Source organism: Crocodylus siamensis, chromosome 12, assembly GCF_052110815.1.
Source record: "Crocodylus siamensis isolate JL-2025a chromosome 12, ASM5211081v1, whole genome shotgun sequence".
NCBI lineage: Eukaryota > Metazoa > Chordata > Crocodylia > Crocodylidae > Crocodylus > Crocodylus siamensis.
Genome location: NC_143406.1, coordinates 44,740,401 through 44,759,156, shown reverse-complemented (window position 1 = coordinate 44,759,156; position 18,756 = coordinate 44,740,401). Strand labels below are relative to the sequence as shown.

Below are 18,756 nucleotides of genomic sequence, written 5' to 3'. Positions count from 1 at the left end.
GTAGGAACAACCAAGCTAGCACTGCTTACCTGGAAGGGATTTTTTTTTCCTCTGATAAAGATCCATTTAAACCACAAACACCTCTGACAGCCAGTTTGCAGACCTGATCCTGCTGCCCTAACGCGGGCTCAGAGTCACACTGTTGTCATGAGGATGATGTGCAGGTAGGAGGGTGGCAGGTTCAGGGGTGTCTTTTCCCTTTCGGTCCAGAAGATCCGGCATGAAATGCAGCTGCAGCTGTCCCACCAGCAAAGCGCTAAAGCTTCATGACACAGGTTGCTGGCATCTCGCTTGGCTTGGTTCCCTGGCTGTGTCATCTGTACCAAGGGAAACCATTGCACTCAATGACTTCCTCTGCAGTCGCCCATTTTAATCAAGATTTGAACACTTTTCCCCACATGCACGGGCCACTGGCCAAATTCTGGGGACTTCTTAAGTCTCTTACCAAGTGCAAGGGCACCACGCGTCCCAGTGGGGCTGGCGCTGTCTTGATTAGGGCATCTAGGGGCAACCACTGGAATTAATAAGAATAATGCAGCTGCTGATGTTAAGCTGATGGACCAATTTAGAATCTGCAGTAAAATCACACATTTTCTGACACCAAATTCCTTTGCCTCATCCCTCTCCTAATCAGGTGAGGTTTCATTTTGCAGAAACATCACTGAATAGCTACTGCAGAATTTCAAATGATGGAGCCAGGGCTATGCTTGCCTGTCTGGCATTATGCAGCCCCACTGCTGGGATCCTACGTGTTGATGCCTTTCACTATCAGGATCCTTCACGGCATGCAACAACCCGAGGAGGCCTATTAAAGAGACATGAAAAGATGGAGGAGCAAGAACAGGACTTTTATCTTGAGGTTTAAAACTGATGTTTTAAAATCTGTAGTCGGTCATCAGTGAACCAGTCCTCTGCAGCGGTGTGTGAACGCCTAAAAAAAGCTGGCTGGAAAAAGAAGAATAGCCTGCCGTACAATTGCTCTACTTCCTCCAAGATATAGAAAATGAACAATTCTCTCTGTATTTTTTCTTCCATTTGATCAGATCTACCTGCTTGGGATAAAGATCTCTGGCAGCGAGCTAATGCTATCACTTTTCCATACCTGTCAAACTGTGGGCTTTCGGCATGAGCACACATGACTGAGCTAAGGGGACGCTGTCATGTAGATTTACAGCTTTATCTCCTGTACTCTCCATTAGTTGTGATACCCTCTTATTAAGCACAAAAAAAACAACATTTTTCTTAACTGATCTGGTCCTTTCCCACTTGGCAAATATTGATCTTCCCCACGTTCTCAACCCAGGCGGAGATTAACACTGCTCTTTTTGTTCCTGCCTGTAGCCTTAGCAGTCAACAGAGCTGGCATTGATGCCATCAGTGATTTAAGAAAAGCTCAGGGAAGGGGGGGTTGTTAATACATTTTGCTTGCTTGTTTGAGCTCTCTCTCGCTCTCTTTGTGCTGGCAAGGACAGAGCGCTAAACAGGATGGGTCTGATTGTGCCTGGCAGGTGGACAGGAAAAGGAAAAGGCCCAGAGAAGAAGAGCCATACAGCAGCATAACAATACATTTCCTCACAGGCTCTTCACAGACTCATATCCTGAGGCACCTTGAGCGAAGAGAAGACTCAGGGTAAAGGAACAATTGCTCAGCACTCACCTCTGTGACCTGCCAGGGCTTGCTGCCCGCCATGAGACACTGCACCCATTTATTTTAAGGTGTCACTTCCAGTTGAGTCCATTATTGTGGAAAGTTTTGTGGCCCTTTTTATTCCAGTTTCAACCGGACTTATTGTGGTTGTGCTTAAAACAGTTGGGAATCAACTGAAGCTAAGGAGAAACAAGCCGCTTGTGAACGCTTGCGCTAGTTTAAGTGAATCAGATTAAAAAACAACTGAGGTTTGGTTCTGCTCGGTAGGCTAGGCCGAAGAACAGAGGGAATAACACATACATCTTACCAGCACTGATGTCCGGAAAGGTGTTATGTATGGGTGCTTTAATGTCCACGAAGAGCTTTAATCTGCAAGAGCCCCCCCGAATATTCTGCTGCCAGTATATTTGGTCACACGAAGGGGTGGCTGAAATGAACATGCTGGGGATTTGGACCTGTGGTTTCAGGTGGTTGGAGTATTTCCTACATGGGCACGCGGATCTTGCCTGTCATTTCCATAGCTTTACTCATTTAGGGTAATTAGCTAGGCATCCAGGGTCAAATCTGCTCCCATTTATAACCCTTCAAACCCTAGGGACCAGCTCTGAAATGCTAATTCACACACCCTTCCTCACTGTTGTCACCTCCCTTCCAAAACTAGAGCCGTCGTCCCCCACAAGCCAGCCCGACACCCTGCCTGACTGCCTGAACATCCTTTCTCCCTCCCCGACAAAGATGTCAGGTAATTGAAATGTGGCATTTTAATTAAATATTTTTAACTCTCAGCTGCATTGCATCCCCATTTAGCCAGCCCCATGCCTCCCCCTCCCCCATGCTTTTCCTCATTCAGCTGAAATTAATGTGAATATTTCCCCCTGTAACCGCCACCTGCATGGTTGATGGCTGTCACCTCTGCACAGCTGCGGGAATAGGCTTTGCTTTGTTTACTGCCTCTGCAGAGCAAACAGAGAGAGCACAAAGCAAGTTTTATGGAGCCCATCAAAATGGGCAATTAGGAGCTGTTTGTTTCAGGGTTGTTGTTTTTTTTTTTTTAAGGATGCCTTCAGGAGGCTCCAGTCCCAGGAACTGACTGCAGCAGCGTGGTAACCAATCCCGCTGCAAGCGGGGACATTTCAGTCTCCTCGAAACGTCTCTGTAGCACGCTCGGCCTAGCATGGGCAGGGCTGGCGGTGCTAGGGGCATTCACCCTGGCTCCTACCCTGCGCTGGGGTGAGACCATCACGTAGGCCTTTAGAGCTGTGAGTCTCAACCGGGGCCCTGGCTGCTGAAAGGGGGCGAGCGGGGCAGAGGCCCGCGCTGCTGCCTCAGGCCGGTACGGATCGGCGCGAGGTGCATCCGCGCGTTGCCATGGCAAAAGAACAGCCAGCACTGGAGGGGGCGGGGCCGCCTCGGGGAAGAGCCAATCCGGGCGGAGCAGGGCGGACAGGTGTAGCCCCGCGGGCCATGAAAGCGCCTCCCCCGGGGCGCCGCCTGGCCGGGCCGGGGCTGGCTGGGTACGTCATTTCCCCCGGCTCCGTGGGAGGCCTGCCTCTGGCCCCGCGTGGGCGCGGGTGGCCTGCCTGTTCTGCCGGGCGAGGGCAAGGGGCGGTGGGCAGCCCTCGCTAGGAAGCTGGTTCTGCACTGAGATGGTTCACAGGGTCACGCTGAGCTGGCCCCTCGCTGGGGGTGCAGCTGCTGTGTTTGCAGGCGGGGGCAGCTCGGGGCAGAGTTCCCTCCGTCCTGTGTGCCGGCTGCCCTCTTGGCTGTGTGAAACCAGGCGGGAGGGTGTGGGATTGGCCACAGCTGCGGTGCTCTGGTGCTGGTCTCGTGGCCTCTCGACCTGCTGTGGTTGTGTTTGTCACCGTAACCTGGTGCGAGTGCATTGTGCCTGCCTGGGTAGCGATGAAGTGCCCCAGAGCTGGTAACTAGCAAGCCCCTGTGGGTAGGCAGCAGTAACTGGCCTTGGCCACCTGTAGCCAGATCAGTCCAGGGTTTAAAACATGGCTGAACTAGTGTGAAATGGGCTCGGAATAAGACTTGAAGCGGCACTTGTAGCTAGAAGGACACAAGATTTACTTTCTCTGCCGGTGCCTGTGGCAGGTGTAGCCTCTGCCTGTAAATCAAGGCAAATATAGCTTGTTTATCCAGTCATTGCAAAATGGAGCGCTAGTCATTCAAACTAAACCTGTTGTCTTGGATCCTCACAGCAGGTGAAGCGTTGAACTCGCTCTCTTGTCCACAAACATCTGTGAAGATGCCCAGTATGAATGAGCAAGATGAGCGGATGAAAAAGTTCAAAAACAAGGGCAAAGATGCAGCTGTAAGTATGGGGGGAAGGCTGGCCTCAGATCTGTAGTCAGAGGTGATGGCAAAACATCTCTTCACTGAGGTTTTTACTGCTTGGTCTGGAAAGGCTGCTTTTGCGCCTCCTCAAGGCATGTTGTTCAAAACTTAATCATGCATGATCTGCCAGGGGAAAGAAACTGCACTGCGCTTGGAAAAAGACGGAACAGGCTGTAGCTATAATCCCCAGGAGACAGACTAGCCCTCTCCCTGCTAGTGAAAACTGGGTCTATGAACTTGTAGGAGGTAGTCTTTGTTTTTTACGTGTGCTGGATAGGAAGTCTAAAGTCTCTAGGCATGAATTTGTGGAGCAACAAACCAATTAGAAATAAAACGTCTTGCTTGGGATACATCCAACCAAGAGATGAGGTCAGTTTGTCCTCTGCTTCTGCTGCCCCCAAAACAAAGAGTTGTATCGGGGGATGAATGATCACTACCTCTGCCTGGAATGTGATCAAGGAGCAATGATTAATGACCACCAGAGCAGCTACAGAGCTGCTTCCAGCAGAATGTGAAGGCTGCGTCCACACAAACACGGATGTTTCTTTTCCCCAGGGACAAGAAGCAGTGGCACGAGGTCTTGACCCTGGGGAGTGCCCATGCTATGCTATGTGCCCTCTAGTTTGTGGTGGGTTACCCTGGGTGGGGTAGGGGAGGCTGGGGCCAGCACAATTGCTGGTCCCAGCAGCCTTACTTGGGGGGCCTTGGGGAGTTGGAGCCATGGCACTTCTGCAGCTGGAAGCTTGGCCAGCAGCCAGAGCATGGCTCTGGCAGGCTGGGCTCCAGTTCTGGGTGGCATGTGCTGTTGCCACGTGTGCCACCCCACTTCTTTCCGTGTGGATTTTTTTTGGCTCTGGATCTCCTGGGGTCAACACCCCCTGCCTCCTTCCTCATGCTGTAAGGTAGCAGCACAGGGAATGCCTGAAGATCTGCAGTGCTGGATGCAGGTTGTCTGGATGCAGCCAAAGAGTCTAAACTTAGGCTGAAATTCAAACTGCCTAAGAAAAGCAACACGGGCTATGCTTTGAAATTCAGTCCTAATGCTTGCATGTACAAAAAGGCTTTTAATAGGAGATAGGCAAGGATTTCTTTAGGTAATACCTTTTACTGGACCAGCTGCATAGCTGGGATAGTTAAGCAAGTTTTCAAAAGCAAGACATTCTTCTTCAAGTTGCTATGTGTGGCATTTGAAAGCTTGTCTGGCTGCGTTGGACAAACCGCAGAGCTGGGATAGAAAATAGCACCCAAAACAATCCTTGCCTCTTGCATAATTCCTAGACAATGTCCTCTGATACTTACAATATGACTCGCTTCTCTCCTAGGCTATGAGGCGGCAAAGGGTGGAAGTGAATGTTGAACTTCGAAAGGCCAAGAAAGATGAACAGATCTTAAAAAGGCGAAACATTACTATCACTTTGGAAGAGAGGCTCTCTCCAGAGCAGGAGAAGAAGGATGCAGTAAGTAAACGGGACTGTTCTCCAAAAGCAGTTTTAATTGGTTGCTTCAATAACCAGAACTTGCGTAGTTGCTAGTCGGTCTGTAGTGCCCACTGTATGGTCTGATCTACTCAAATCCTAGCCTAAGTGACTGTTTAGACTGGCCTGGCTATGAAACTCAGCATTTGCAGACTTAATGGTCTGACCCAAGTTGCACTGGAGACCTTGCCCTGGGAAGACTAGCTGAAGTAAGCAAGGGCTGACAAACTGTCCAAGAGGACTAGCCTTCCTGTTGGGACTGCCTAAAATGCAGCTGATTGTGAACCAGCAAGAATGTAACTATCAGCCCAAGCCTCTTAACTTGGGCTGATAGTTCCAAGGCAGTGGGATTCCCCCCGTGGCTTCAGGCAGGGAACTAGCCTGAAGCCAAGGGGGCTTTGACTTTTGCAGATTCTTCTGAAGCTTATGAGCTGCTTAGATGTGAAGTTGTGACTTGATCTAAATCTGAATGCTGACAAAGATTAATGAGAGATGTGGGCTCATCATTTGATTCCAAACTGTGTTTCTCTGTGCAGAGTGCTCAGCTTTCTTTGGAGGAAATAATTGAAGGTGTAAATGCAAAGAGTCTGGAGATTCAGCTGAAGGCTACTCAGGCAGCCAGGTATAGAAACAGAACCTTTCTGGCATGGAAATACCGTATAATGCCCCTTATGTCCCTGGTAACTTCTGCCAAGGATGGATTCCTGTTCAAATGTCTTTCCCTAGATAACTTGACAAGGGATGACTAGACCAGAAGGATACTCTGGTGGCTTGAGTTTAGTCTAGGTCAGGGGTGGGCAAAATGTGGCCCGGGGGGCCAGATGCGGCCTGCCAGGCCATTCTATCTGGGTTGCAGCTCCCCTAAAAAAAATTTAGAAAATTAATATTTATCTGTCCCTGGGTGCCTATCATGCAGCCCTCAATGGCTTGCCGAAACTCAGTAAGTGGCCCTCTGCCCAAAATAATTGCCTGCCCTTGGTCTAGGACTAGAGACCCAAGTACATACCTCCAGTCTATACCACCACAGACTTCTGTATGACCTTGGGGAAGTGACTTGGCCATTCCCTGTTCCCCATGTATGAATTGGTGCTGATGGCCCTTCGAGAATGTACACCCCCATTTTGAGATGCTCACAAACTAAAGGGGCTGTGGGGGGAGGGAAAAGGGAAAGACTACTAAATACCTGAAAGTAGGGGAGGGGACTGGGGCTAGGGTTCAAAGGCTACAGAGCCCAAACCCTGAGCTAACTCCAATGCTAGTCAGTGATATGATGATGCTCCTGCGTGGGCCCACACAAATTCCAGCCTTGACAGGAAGGGGAAATACTACTGCTACTCATGACTGAGAGCATATTGACCCACTGCACAGAGCCATAGGCATAGCATGGCCTCTGCTAGGCTTGCTTATTCCTTGCAATAGCTGGAGGCCTGGCCCAACCCAGGTGCTGAACTTTGCTCTGCTTCATAGCTTGCCTACTTGTCAAGGTAAATCGCTCCAGTCGATCTTGCTGTCTGAATCTAAATTGTGGGGTGGTGGGTCTGCAGTACATGGATGAATGGAAGGGAAAGACCTCTCATGCAATGTACCCTGTTCATCCCACAGACGAATGCTGTCCAGACACAGGAACCCACCTCTCAATCAGATCATAGAAGCTGGGATTATCCCCAGACTGGTAGAGTTCTTGAGCCGTAACGACAACATTACCTTGCAGTTTGAAGCGGCGTGGGCGCTGACTAATATTGCTTCGGGGACATCTGACCAGACTAGAGCCGTTGTGGAGGCGGGGGCTGTCCCAGCTTTCATAGACCTCCTGTCCTCTCCACACATGCATATCAGTGAACAGTCTGTGTGGGCACTGGGCAATATAGCAGGTAAGACACCCTCACGCTTCCATGATGGTAACCTATGCAATAATTCCCTCCCTAGGCCTCTGAAACTTAGCATGTAAATAGTAGGCACAGCTATTGCTGAGTTAGTGCCAGGGAGTTGGATACTGCTGGGTTTTTTTGTTTGTTTGTTTGTTTGTTTTTAAGACTGTAAACAGCTAATTTAGTTATTTCCTCAAACTAGTCATGCTTATACCAAAACCCTCTAGCATACTGGTACTGTAGCACAACCTAAGGTCTCTGAGGGTTGTTAGATCATGAAAGCAGGATAACTCGTTTAGCTTTAAACTGGTACTATTTTTGTTTGCCCCTTTATCACCCTCACTTCTGATGAGGCAGGGTGTGTGTGTGTCGGGGGGAGGGGATCTCCCTTTTCTTATACTTCAGCTGAGTCTTGATCTGAAAAAAGCTGCTCAATTGTTTTCCCCCCCCCACTTGAGAATGAATAATTATGGCTCTAGTTATTGTACCAAATAAGCACTTCATTATCTATTGTTGGCTTACACTGTAGGTAGCGATACAGCCCACATCAGATATTTATTCTCTCATGCTTCAAACTATTCTGATCTTTTCCACAGGTGATGGTCCCCTGTACAGAGACTCCCTTATCAAGTGCAATGTGATTCCCCCACTGCTGGCTCTGGTGTCGCCTGCTACTCCAGTAAATGTTCTACTAATTCCTTGAACTGGTAGCTGTAACTCGCATGAAATAATGGCTGACCTGGGATTAGTCATTTCTTGTAACAAAGCCAAACCTTAACCCATTTGTGTAAGGTAGGCCAGGCTGTGATTAAACCAGAACTGGGGACAAGAGGCTTAGAGAAAAGGATCTCTTTGCCTTGTAATCTAATGGCTACTCTTACTACCAATTCTTCTTTCCTCCAAGAGGAGCAAAAGCCACAGATCCCCATATCCAGATGGGGAATTCTATGCCAGTTAATGGTAACTGTCCAGTACTACACCTCTGGATTCTCCTTTCTGTACCCCATGTCCTTATTCAAAAGGATCAACATTTTGACTGAAAGTATTTCTTAAAGAAGAGATGAGACAAATAGCAACACTGGTCTAAAACCTCTTGCGCTTATCTTGGTTCTGTACCAAACAGAACCAGAAGCCAGATACCAGTATGAGCAGGGATGGAGGAGTAATGAGGCTCTTAAGCCAGCACTCAATAGCTTATTCATTTTTGGGAAGGAGTCATAGAAGGGAGATCGTGCAGGATCTGGACTGCCTGCTGACTGACTTGGAGAACGTAGGTTTGCAATGTTACATGACCGCTTTCTTTTGTTTCAGATCGGGTTCCTACGGAATATCACATGGACACTGTCGAACCTCTGCAGGAACAAGAACCCGTACCCTCCTCTGGAGGCAGTGAAGCAGATCCTGCCAGTGCTCGTCTGCCTTTTGCAGCATGAAGACAAGGACATTCTCTCTGACACGTGCTGGGCAATGTCCTACCTGACTGATGGATCCAATGATCGCATCCAGATAGTGGTGGACACTGGGAGTCTTCCAAGACTTGTGCAACTCACGGCCAATCCAGAGCTGATGGTTTTGGTAGGTTAAGAGCATGCCTGTGGAAAGGTGGTGTTTGTTCTTCATGTGCTTGGCTCTGATGAGAACAGCCTTCTGTGACCAAGGGAAACCTTTAACTGCAAGAGCGCTCCCTTCTAGAGCCAGAACTGAAATGTATCAAGAAGCGGTATACCTACCTCCTTTCTGTTGACCATAACAGGAGTAAGTCTGGATGTAGCTTTGCTTCTTAAATCGTTCCCTTATTTTTGCTTATCGGCACTGACTGCCATGTAATGAGCCAACTCTAAGCATCGTGCAGCGCACTGTCATAAGAATATGTGAATTTGCAGCCATAGTTCAACCGTAGTAAGAGACCAGTCGCTGACTGGAGTGTTCTGTTGGCCTGTCAGTAAAGGAGAGAATTGTTGAATGAGGGAACTCTAGGACTAGCTCACCTCTTGGCAGAAGTCACTTGGGGAAGCAGGAGTTGCCTTGACTAACTAGTATCTTCCCTTTCTAGACTCCTTCGCTACGTGTTATTGGGAATGTAGTCACAGGGACTGATGAGCAGACTCAGTCGGCCATTGATGCAGGCGTCTTGGCCATTCTGCCACAACTCCTGCGACACTCCAAGCCAACTATACAGAAGGAGGCAGCATGGGCACTCAGTAACATTGCAGCAGGACCTTGCCGGCAGATCCAGCAGCTTATTACTTGTGGTCTGCTACCTCCTCTGGTGGAGCTGCTGGATAAGGTGAGAGGACAGTCTTGGAGGCCAAGGTGGGGTTTCCATTACTGTGAGAGCTGTGTGGAGTAACTACTTTCTGGTCATGGAGAGCTCCTGTGTTGAGATGCATGGACTGTTCTGCCTAGTCCAGAAGGCTTCTCATACACCTGAGGTGTACTGACTTATTCAAATGCCATGGAGTTGCAGAGGGTGTTGATGCAGCCTTCTTGCATGCCCGTTGTGAAGCAGCTCAATGCAGCATTCTCTCCTTCAAAGCCTATATCCAATATTTGGCTTATTTCAGGAAGTGTGCAGCCTTTGTTCTGGTGTCAAGGAAAAACATGAAAACCCGTAGGAGAGATTCAGTTTAATAAAAGTATTTAATGTGGAAGCTCCATCTGTGCCTATTTTGCAGGGGGAATTCAAAGCTCAGAAAGAGGCTGTGTGGGCAGTGGCCAACTTCACAACGGGAGGCACCGTGCAGCAAGTGGTGGAACTTGTCCAGTCTGGGGCTCTCAAACCTCTGCTCAATCTGCTTTCTGCCAGAGATGGCAAAACCATCTTGGTCATCCTTGATACAATATCAAACCTTTTCCTGGTAAGCTCTTCACTCTCTCCCTCGCCAGTAAACTGTGCCCTTTTTCTAAGGGACTTCCCGAACTTGTCATGCCACACTCAGCCTATTGGTTCTGCTCTAGGAATGGGATGTAGGTGTCGGAGGTAACATGAGAACACCAGTCTGATCCTCCATGATAGTGAAATATCAGGTCTTTAGAACAACAGTGCAAAGTTTGATAAACCTAGCACTGCCTTCACTTGGCTGCCATCTGTTTAAAGCTGTGATTCTCAACCAGGATGCCATGGCACCTGGGCTGCTTTGAAGGGTGCCACACTATGTTTGTGCTGTCAGGTGTGCAAACATTCACAAGATAATCCCAAAGATTGAGTTCCCTGCAACAGAAGAACTGCTACATCTACTTTTTTCTGTAATCAAGAAAACAGTGACAACTAAGAGCTGGCACTTGCCAAGAGGCGTCTTGAGTCTGGAAAGGCTGCGAACCACTGCCTTGAAAGGCTTGCATTGCCAATCTTGTTCCATCAAGAGCAAGTTAATGTGGAGTTGCATCTGGTTGTGTGTCAATATTATCCCACCTTTGGAAATGGGGAGTAACTTGCTGGTGTTACCTGCCTGGCATGTTTACACAACACAAACTAATGCTTTTCCCCAAAAAACACAGAGATGAGACCAGCTGTTACATTTGTCATTGTCCCTTCTGAGCCAAGTACCTTAGTGTGGCTTAATGATTAATAAGTAATTGAGCTTGGATGCCCTGTTGTGGCATTGAGAGCAATTAAATGGCTCATTGGTCAAGCGGAGTATCTGGATGCAGACTTTTGTTTACACTGCACTGGCTCTGGAACTTGGGCATATCCATGCCAGCTTGGGTAGCACTATTAGCTAGTCACAGTTGACATTGAGTATTATGGATTACCCAAGTATTGACCTAGCTTCTCTGGCAGGTCTTGCAGTCCTTTGCAGCCACAGCTACCTACCAGCACTCAAGCTAGCTTCAGTGTATATACTAGGCTGCTCTGGATGGTAAACATACCTTGGACTCTCCATTATCCTGCATGCCAGATAGCTCTAGGACAAGATGTTCTGCTAGAAATTGGAGTGATTTATATAGCTTAAGTAGAGAAGGGAATGTAATAATGTATTCATTGCTAATCTCCTTGTTCCTTTGTTCACAGGCAGCAGAGAAGCTGGGAGAGACGGAAAAGCTCTGTGTCCTTGTGGAAGAGCTTGGTGGTTTAGAGAAAATAGAGGCACTACAAACCCATGACAATAACATGGTCTATCGAGCTGCTTTGGGTCTCATAGAGAGATACTTCGCTGGTGAGGTATGTGGATTGTTTTTTGTCTGTTTTATCACTTGATGGCCAGATGGGGGGAAGAGTTGCCATATGTGGCTCTTTGCATAGTGTTTCTGGTATAGAGCCTGTTTGGCCAGGCTTTAAGGAGAATGTAAGAACTGCACCACTGATCAATCTTCAGTTCCTGCTGGGGCTCGCTCAGGTTACAGGTAGCTTTAGCTAGTGACCCAAGACACTGGGAACTCCAGTACTTGAGTAAATCTTTAACTTGACTTCCAGCAAAGTCAGCCAGATAAGCTCTTGCTTCTGGTGTCCCAACCTGATCGATGAGATAGGCATGGAACAACAGAGTTGCTCTGCAGAGGTAGTTGGCTTGCTGACCAATTCAGGTGCTCTTCCCCAAGTCTCGCAACACAGTTGACTTAGGTTTTTCCCTGCTACAACAAACAGCTCACTTATGCATGCATCCCCACTGACTGACTGTCATTACCTAGAATTGGGAGGGTAATAGAGTTCAGGAGAAGGGAGAGACGGATTTGGCTCTTGACCATTGTTGTGAATGGCTAACCTTGCCATGCAAGCTCAGGTGAGGAGTATCCATCTCTCCCTAGGAAAATCCAGGCTTTCAGCCAGAAGCTGACCAAGACAGGCAGACGTTCAACTTCTCAGCGGAGAAGCAAGACTTATACGACTTCTGAGAACGGAGCACTGAAATGGGGGGGAGGGGAAGGTGCATTCTACTACCTGCTCTCTAAGGGTAAAGGTGAGGAGGGTCTTTTTGTATTTCTGAAACATAGCAATAAATCTCACTTTCTGGATTTGTACTACTAGCTTCCAAAGCTTCGTTCCCAACTTGTGCAGTGATGATTTATGCAGGGTTTGTCGGGTTTTTTTTGTTGTTTTTTTTTTTGGTAACGAGACATGAGACCAGACCATGCATTTTGAGGTAAAGGACATAGCTAGAAGACTTGTATGATCTGTCTTGCAGATAAACTCCTCTGCATTGTGAGCTAGGTTAGAAGCTTAGCTTAGAAGGCTTTGAGCATAAGGAACTGGTTTAATTCCAGCTCCTTATCTGGTCACTTTTTATAAAGCTCCCAGATGATAACCCTGGAAGTATCTGAAAGCACTGAAGAGCTTTGTCTCAGTCTGCCTACTGTTGGTAAAATGCTCAGTCCATCAGAAGAGGGAACACTTCCTTCTCTTTAGCAGTTGCAGGGGAGACTCCAGCACTTCAGAGAACTAGTTTCTCAATAGCTGATCACCTGTCTGCATCTCATGGGTATCTCTCTACAGATGATCTGGGTCCTTGTGTGCACTGGGAAAGTGTCTGCTACAATGAGGACAAACTGCTTCTTTTGAGGAGCTGCTGCATGAAAGAATTTATTTTTCCCCTAACAATACTTAGGGACGATTATATAGATATAGAGAGCAGAAAGCCAAACAGATGAGGCAGGATAAAGGATTGGAGTGGCATTCAAAAATTCAAAAAAAATAAAGAGATATAGATCTCTTTCTTTCTCTCTTTTTTTCTTAAAACCTCTATACCTTTAGACTGGGAACAGTTGCTCCATGATCCTTGGGGTGAGATGGAGGTAATTGCAGTCCAAGTCTATGCCAAAGTGTGTTGACAGAGCTAGTGTTGTTCAAAGTGGCACATGTTATTAATAACAGGGTAATTATAAGCTCTCTAATGGAATTAACCTAAGCAGTGGCAGTAGCTGGTGAAAGACTGTGGACATTACAACACTTGGCAATTAGCCACTTAGAGGTTTGGTCCGTCCCTGTGAGTCCCAAGAGGATTCCTGTTTTGGAGACTGCCTCTGCTTCCGAGCTGGCTGTACAGCTCGGCCCCTCTTACTGCTGGTGAGGTTGCACAAGCAGGTGCAGTTAAGGCTGCTCATGCAAGGGCCTGGAGGTCTGAGGGAATCTGATTTCAGAATGGGTCATGGAAGGTGAATATAAAGGAGGAAAATGATCCTTTGACTGATTAGGAAACTAATGGTTGGGCTGCTAATGGCTCTGCTGCAGTTCAATCTCAGTTAAACAAGTAGCCGTTTGGATTGCTTCAAGGTAAACTGCAGCCCAGCTCCCCTCCCTGTGCTTTTGCTTGAAAACCCTCCCATAGAAAAGACACCCTTTTGGCAAAGTGTGTGTGTGTGTGTTTCCCACTATTGCTGTGCCCTCTCTTTCCCTCAGAACGAAGCTACCTTGCCTGGGTCGTAAGGAGATAGGATGTAGTCTGGTTTAGTAAGCAAGGGGTTGTTGCTGAAGTTTGAATCGTTTTCAGTTGGTTTAGGCCAGATGTGGCCAACCTGCACTATACATGCCACAAATGACACGGGCAGCCTGTGTGGCAGCACAGCAACAGGTAAGGCAGGGAGCAGAAAATGGAGCAGCAGGAGTGCAGGACAGGGAGCAGAAAGCCAAACCAATCAGGCAGGATAAAGGATTGGAGTTTTATTCATAGAGGGTGCAGATGTAATTTGTGGTATACCTCCGAAAAAGACTGGCTCCCATTGCTTTAGGCCAGGGGTGGGCAATTATTTTGGGCAGAGGGCTGCTTACTGAGTTTTTGGCAAGCCATCAAGGACCACATGCCAGGGGCAGATAGATATTTATTTTTAGGGGCCTGGTGGGCCACATCTTGCCCACCCCTGCTTTAAGCTATATTTAATATGGGGATGCTTCAGCCCTACTGCACAGGGTTTGTAATCACTTTTGCTGCAGAGAGGACTGCTCCATCACTGAGGCCATGCTGCCACTTCTGTGTGGGAGGTTGTGGCCCAAATCCTATGTGCATTGCAAGCTTCCATCCCCCTAATTCAGCTGACACTGGCATGGATGTTGCAAGTTTAAATTCTTAAAAGCAGAAACTTCTTTTAGCAGAAGTGGGATGCAGTGGCAGCAGATGAGCCTTGTAACTTACTTGAGGTGGGTCTAAACATGCAATGTTGACCACAAGATGCATCTTGCATGCCTGACTAAATCTGGTCAGAAGACTATATTATCTGTAATGGGATATGAGGGGGGGAAAAACTTTGGTTTTGCAGCCTTCTGTTTAACAGCTGAATGTTTCAACAGAGTACAGGCTGGCTTGCCTGCTAGCTGCAGGGGCTTTGAGGGGCAAGGAGGTATAGTCATAACTGAAGCACCAAGTAAGGATTAGATAGCAGCCTGATCTTCTAATTGCAGTGGAAAATGTGCTTGCTACCTAGTGGCTTTGACGGTGAGACTGAGAGGGTGCAAAGTGGCTATGTTTGAGGGTGGGGAGGGGACCCTTGGTGTGATGCAGCTCTCCAATTGCTTCTCAGCCCTTCCTAAAATCTACTGTAATTTAAGACTTTGTACCCCATTCAGGGTTCCTTTGGGGGAGAGGAAGAGTCTCTTTTTTTTTTTTTTTTTAAATTCATGTACTATAGCCTGGGTTACAGACCTAATTTAGCCTGGAAAATGATGCTAGTATTTTCCCTCATTATTTACCTTGCTCTAGCAGACGAGTTAATAGGCCAGAGACTTGGCATGCACATGCTGTCTGGTCTGGTGAGAGGCATACAGTTTTTTGTTTAATCATGTGCGTCATATCTGAGGATCATTCTACCCTGTTGAATATTAAAATGTTGGAGCTGGGACATGGTAAATGGTCCTAGATTTTATTTGTTTTATTTTATTGCCAAAACCCCATAGCAAATCCATTAAATTTGTGTGATAAAGGGATGCCTGAAGAGGTCATCTTAAAGCAATTATTATACTTTTTTAAAATCTTGTTTCTGCTACTAGGTTCATAGAAAAAGGCTCGGCTCAGCTCAGCTCAGTTGTGTGCTCCTTGTGGTATAACACTGCTGACAAGGTGGCTGTTGCATCTGGAAATATTGTATTTCACCAGGTAAAAAGGATCCAAGGGAGATGCCTCTCCCTGGTGTAAATGGATATGGAGGTAAGGAGCAGATTGCAGTGCAATTCTGCCTTGAGATTAGGTTACTGCAAAGCGCTCGGTGGGGCTGTGCTGTTCTATAATCTCCCACCGGTGGTCTGGCAGCAGCAGAAGTGTTAGCACAGATTGTCTGTCTGGTGCTCCTGCCGCTATGTAGAATGGCTCTGGCAGTGGCAGCAATTCTAGACAGCCTGGAACTGGTCTGGGTTAGCACTTCTATCACTGGAGACTTAAGGTGTACAAGGTAACCCAGGCTTCCACCACTGGACTTCAGTTTAGCAAGGAATGTGGTTGGCCATACACCAAATGCTGCCCCATTCAGATGGCCTATTCCATGGATGGCTGCCCAGTGTCTCCCAAGACTAGATAGCCTGCTATGTCTACAGGCATCTGGCACTGCCCTCTTATTCATCCATCTCTGCATACAGTCATGTTGTAGGTAGGTATTTCCACCTTTACTACAGCCAGTTAAAGTCCAGCTGCACCAAGTCGAGCTCAGTTGAAGGAGGAAATTCATGTGCTCTTCCCTAAATGGGCTAGATTTAAGTACGTATTCATTTGCTTCAACCCTTTCAAATGACAGGAGTGAGTGAATGATCACCAGAAGGCTTCTGCCTGTAACTTGCCAGTGCAGGCAGGTGCAGTGATGTACCCATTCAGAGTTATCTTCCCTTGCTATAAATGACAATTCAGTGGGTAAGGGGACCTCTCCTCCAACTATTCCTTTCCAATCCCAAATGAATTACTCTGCCACCTGAACTACACCCTTTTATTGTAATTTGCTTGCCTCGCTGGCTTTTGGCTTTGTGCAAATGTGATTTATCCTCTGAAAAATGTTTAATATAAAGTAAGCCCTAGAGTGGAGTTCTGATGCTTGAAGCATTAGAGAGAAGATCCAGACTTCATGCATTGCTTTATCAGATATACACAATCAATGAAACAAGAAACCACAGCAATGCTAGAAAGTCTGAAAGATAAATTTTAAAAGGAAGGATTTGAATGAATAAAAGCCAAGCAGTGTGCTTTACTTCGCCTATTGCACCTGAACCTGCTATTTAACTGTACAGTCCAAGCTGACTATAAATTCCTGGAGTCTTCCTTTCACTGCAGCCAGTAGTCTCCCTGGAAATTGCAGTGTATTTTCCTCCCTCTTCTGCCTCAATGACACCCTAGATATAGAGAGAGATTCATGGAAATGGCTCAGCAAACAGACTGTAACATCTACAGCTATTGTACCTCCAAATGACAATCACGGATGAAAATAAGCAGTGAGGAAAATCTGCTACTGGGAGACAAGGCATTGGAGATCAGTATAACATATGTTCTGGAAATCAAGCAGCAAGGGTTTGGGGTTAGTCATAAATATCCTTGCCTTGTTTCTCATTCCTGAATATGCTTGAAGTGATAGAACCCTTGGAGTGAAAATGTCAGGCTGCGTGGTCCCCAGTTGAGGTATGAATCTAATTTAACAAATACTTATCCAAACCATGGAAAGCACTACACATAGGGTTATCAGCTGTAGATTGAAGGGCTAGATAGTGACATTTCATACCACGTATGAAAGAATAAGCAAAGTTCAATAAAATTGGTGGTTTAAAATCTATAGAATCTCTTTCCAGTGCAAGAGTGGCTACTTTGAAATCCAGTCTGAATTTATTTACAAGGGAAAACTTTAAACAATTGCATCCGGCCACTTGGCTGTCCCTGTAGCTCGGGCACCTTCATGTGCATTTCTGCTTGCCTTGATTACTCTTTGCTCCAAAAAAGAAGGAGCTTAGCATGTGGTCTTAACCTACATGAGGGGTGAGCCACGCCTCTTCCATCTACCAAGTGCAGATGATGATCTCAGCTTAAATAGAGTTGGGAGCAAAGCGCAACCCAAGTGCACGTTGCCCTGCTTCCAGTTCAATAAATCAGCCAGGTTGGGGAACTAGGTCATCTCTTTGCCTGCAGAAAAGAAATGCTAACATTTGCAATGCTACCATTTGCGATTTAATAGTATTTACAAGGTCTGTAGGGCTGAGCTGCTCTTATCTAGCCCCTCATCTGCTCACAGTATGTACCTAAATAGCCAGGCGTTCCAGTCTCCGTGCGACTGGGAGTTTGAAAATGAGCCTGGCCCAGTGAGTCTAACATCGAATCAAGTGATGGTGTGGAGTTAGGATGAGACTAAAGCCACTTCTTGGGTGGGGTTTTTGGTTGTAGCCATGTTGGTCTAAGGACATAGCCAGGCAAGGGTTTTTTTGAGTAGATGTGTGTAAATTGTATAAGTAATAATTCCCCCCTCAGGAGGTAGGCAAGGTTTTTTGAGTAACGTGAAATCTTTTATTAGAATGTCTAATAGAAGATATTACAACTGAGTACTCAGTTGGTCTAATAAAAGATATCATATCTACTCAAGAAACCTTGCCCACCTCCTTGGGGGGTGAACTATCAGTTATATTCTGCTGACTATACTGTAATTACGTGGGTGGGAGCCTGAGGTAGGATGCAGGGCTCTTTGGAAAGGCCCTGTCCATCTTCCTCAGCAAAGGGTGATGATATTGGATCTGCCACTTATATGGGGTCTGGTATTGGGAAGCCCTGGACCCTAACAAGGCTGATGGCCTGCAGAGATTCATTAGGGAGGCAAGGCACTGAGCTGCACATCCAGCCCCAGTATCTAAGCATAACAGGTAGTGTGGGGAGTGACGTAGCCCAGATGGTCTGGGAATAACGCGAGAGTAGATTTGCTGAATCTGTTTGAATCTATTCTGGGAGGTTTCTGGAATGCCAGCACACCTGTGATACGCAACACAAATGTGCCTACCTGCTTGCCTATCATAATTATGGATGGCAGCGCACATCCCGAAGGCGAATGCACATGACTATCAAATTTTAAAATCTACTGGACGGCTGCATACCTCAGATTCAACTTAATATACAGGCAGTCCTCAACTTATAAGCGTTATAAGTGCGAAACATTGTAAATTGAGACCCTGTTTCAACTTTCTGACCTCAGTTTCGACTTTACAACACTTGATCTGATGTGATGTGATGTGATGTGACGCCACGCCAGCAAACAAGTTTGCTGCATTGCCCATTCTCCCTGGAGAACACCTGTCCAAACTTCCTTGGATGGTTTCTTTAAAAGAACAGCTGAGAGTCCAGAAAAACCTGCAGTCAGGACTCCTGAGAAGACTCCAGCCAAGAGCCCTTCAAAAAGTCTGACTCACCTCAAAGAAGCCTTTCCAAATCGACATGATTCCAATTTACAATAGAATTACATTAATGCAGCTGTATTACTTGTCTGTAATTGATTGCATACAAAGTGCTGGGGTATTTTTGGTGGAAATAGGGTATCAGGCCTTGGT

The 18,756-nt window shown here is 46.9% G+C and overlaps 1 protein-coding gene across 1 annotated transcript; it reads left to right on the top strand.

The window, feature by feature from the left end:
* The first annotated feature begins 3,085 nt into the window (after positions 1 to 3,085).
* Positions 3,086 to 12,232, top strand: KPNA7 (karyopherin subunit alpha 7). Its single transcript, XM_090023293.1, has 11 exons — positions 3,086 to 3,162; positions 3,856 to 3,968; positions 5,314 to 5,448; positions 6,003 to 6,088; positions 7,069 to 7,337; positions 7,931 to 8,013; positions 8,646 to 8,909; positions 9,388 to 9,621; positions 10,010 to 10,192; positions 11,347 to 11,496; positions 12,081 to 12,232. The coding sequence occupies exons 2-11, from the start codon at positions 3,903 to 3,905 to the stop codon at positions 12,165 to 12,167; spliced, it is 1,557 nt and encodes a 518-aa protein (XP_089879419.1). The 5' UTR covers positions 3,086 to 3,162; positions 3,856 to 3,902; the 3' UTR covers positions 12,168 to 12,232.
* The last annotated feature ends 6,524 nt before the right edge of the window (positions 12,233 to 18,756 follow it).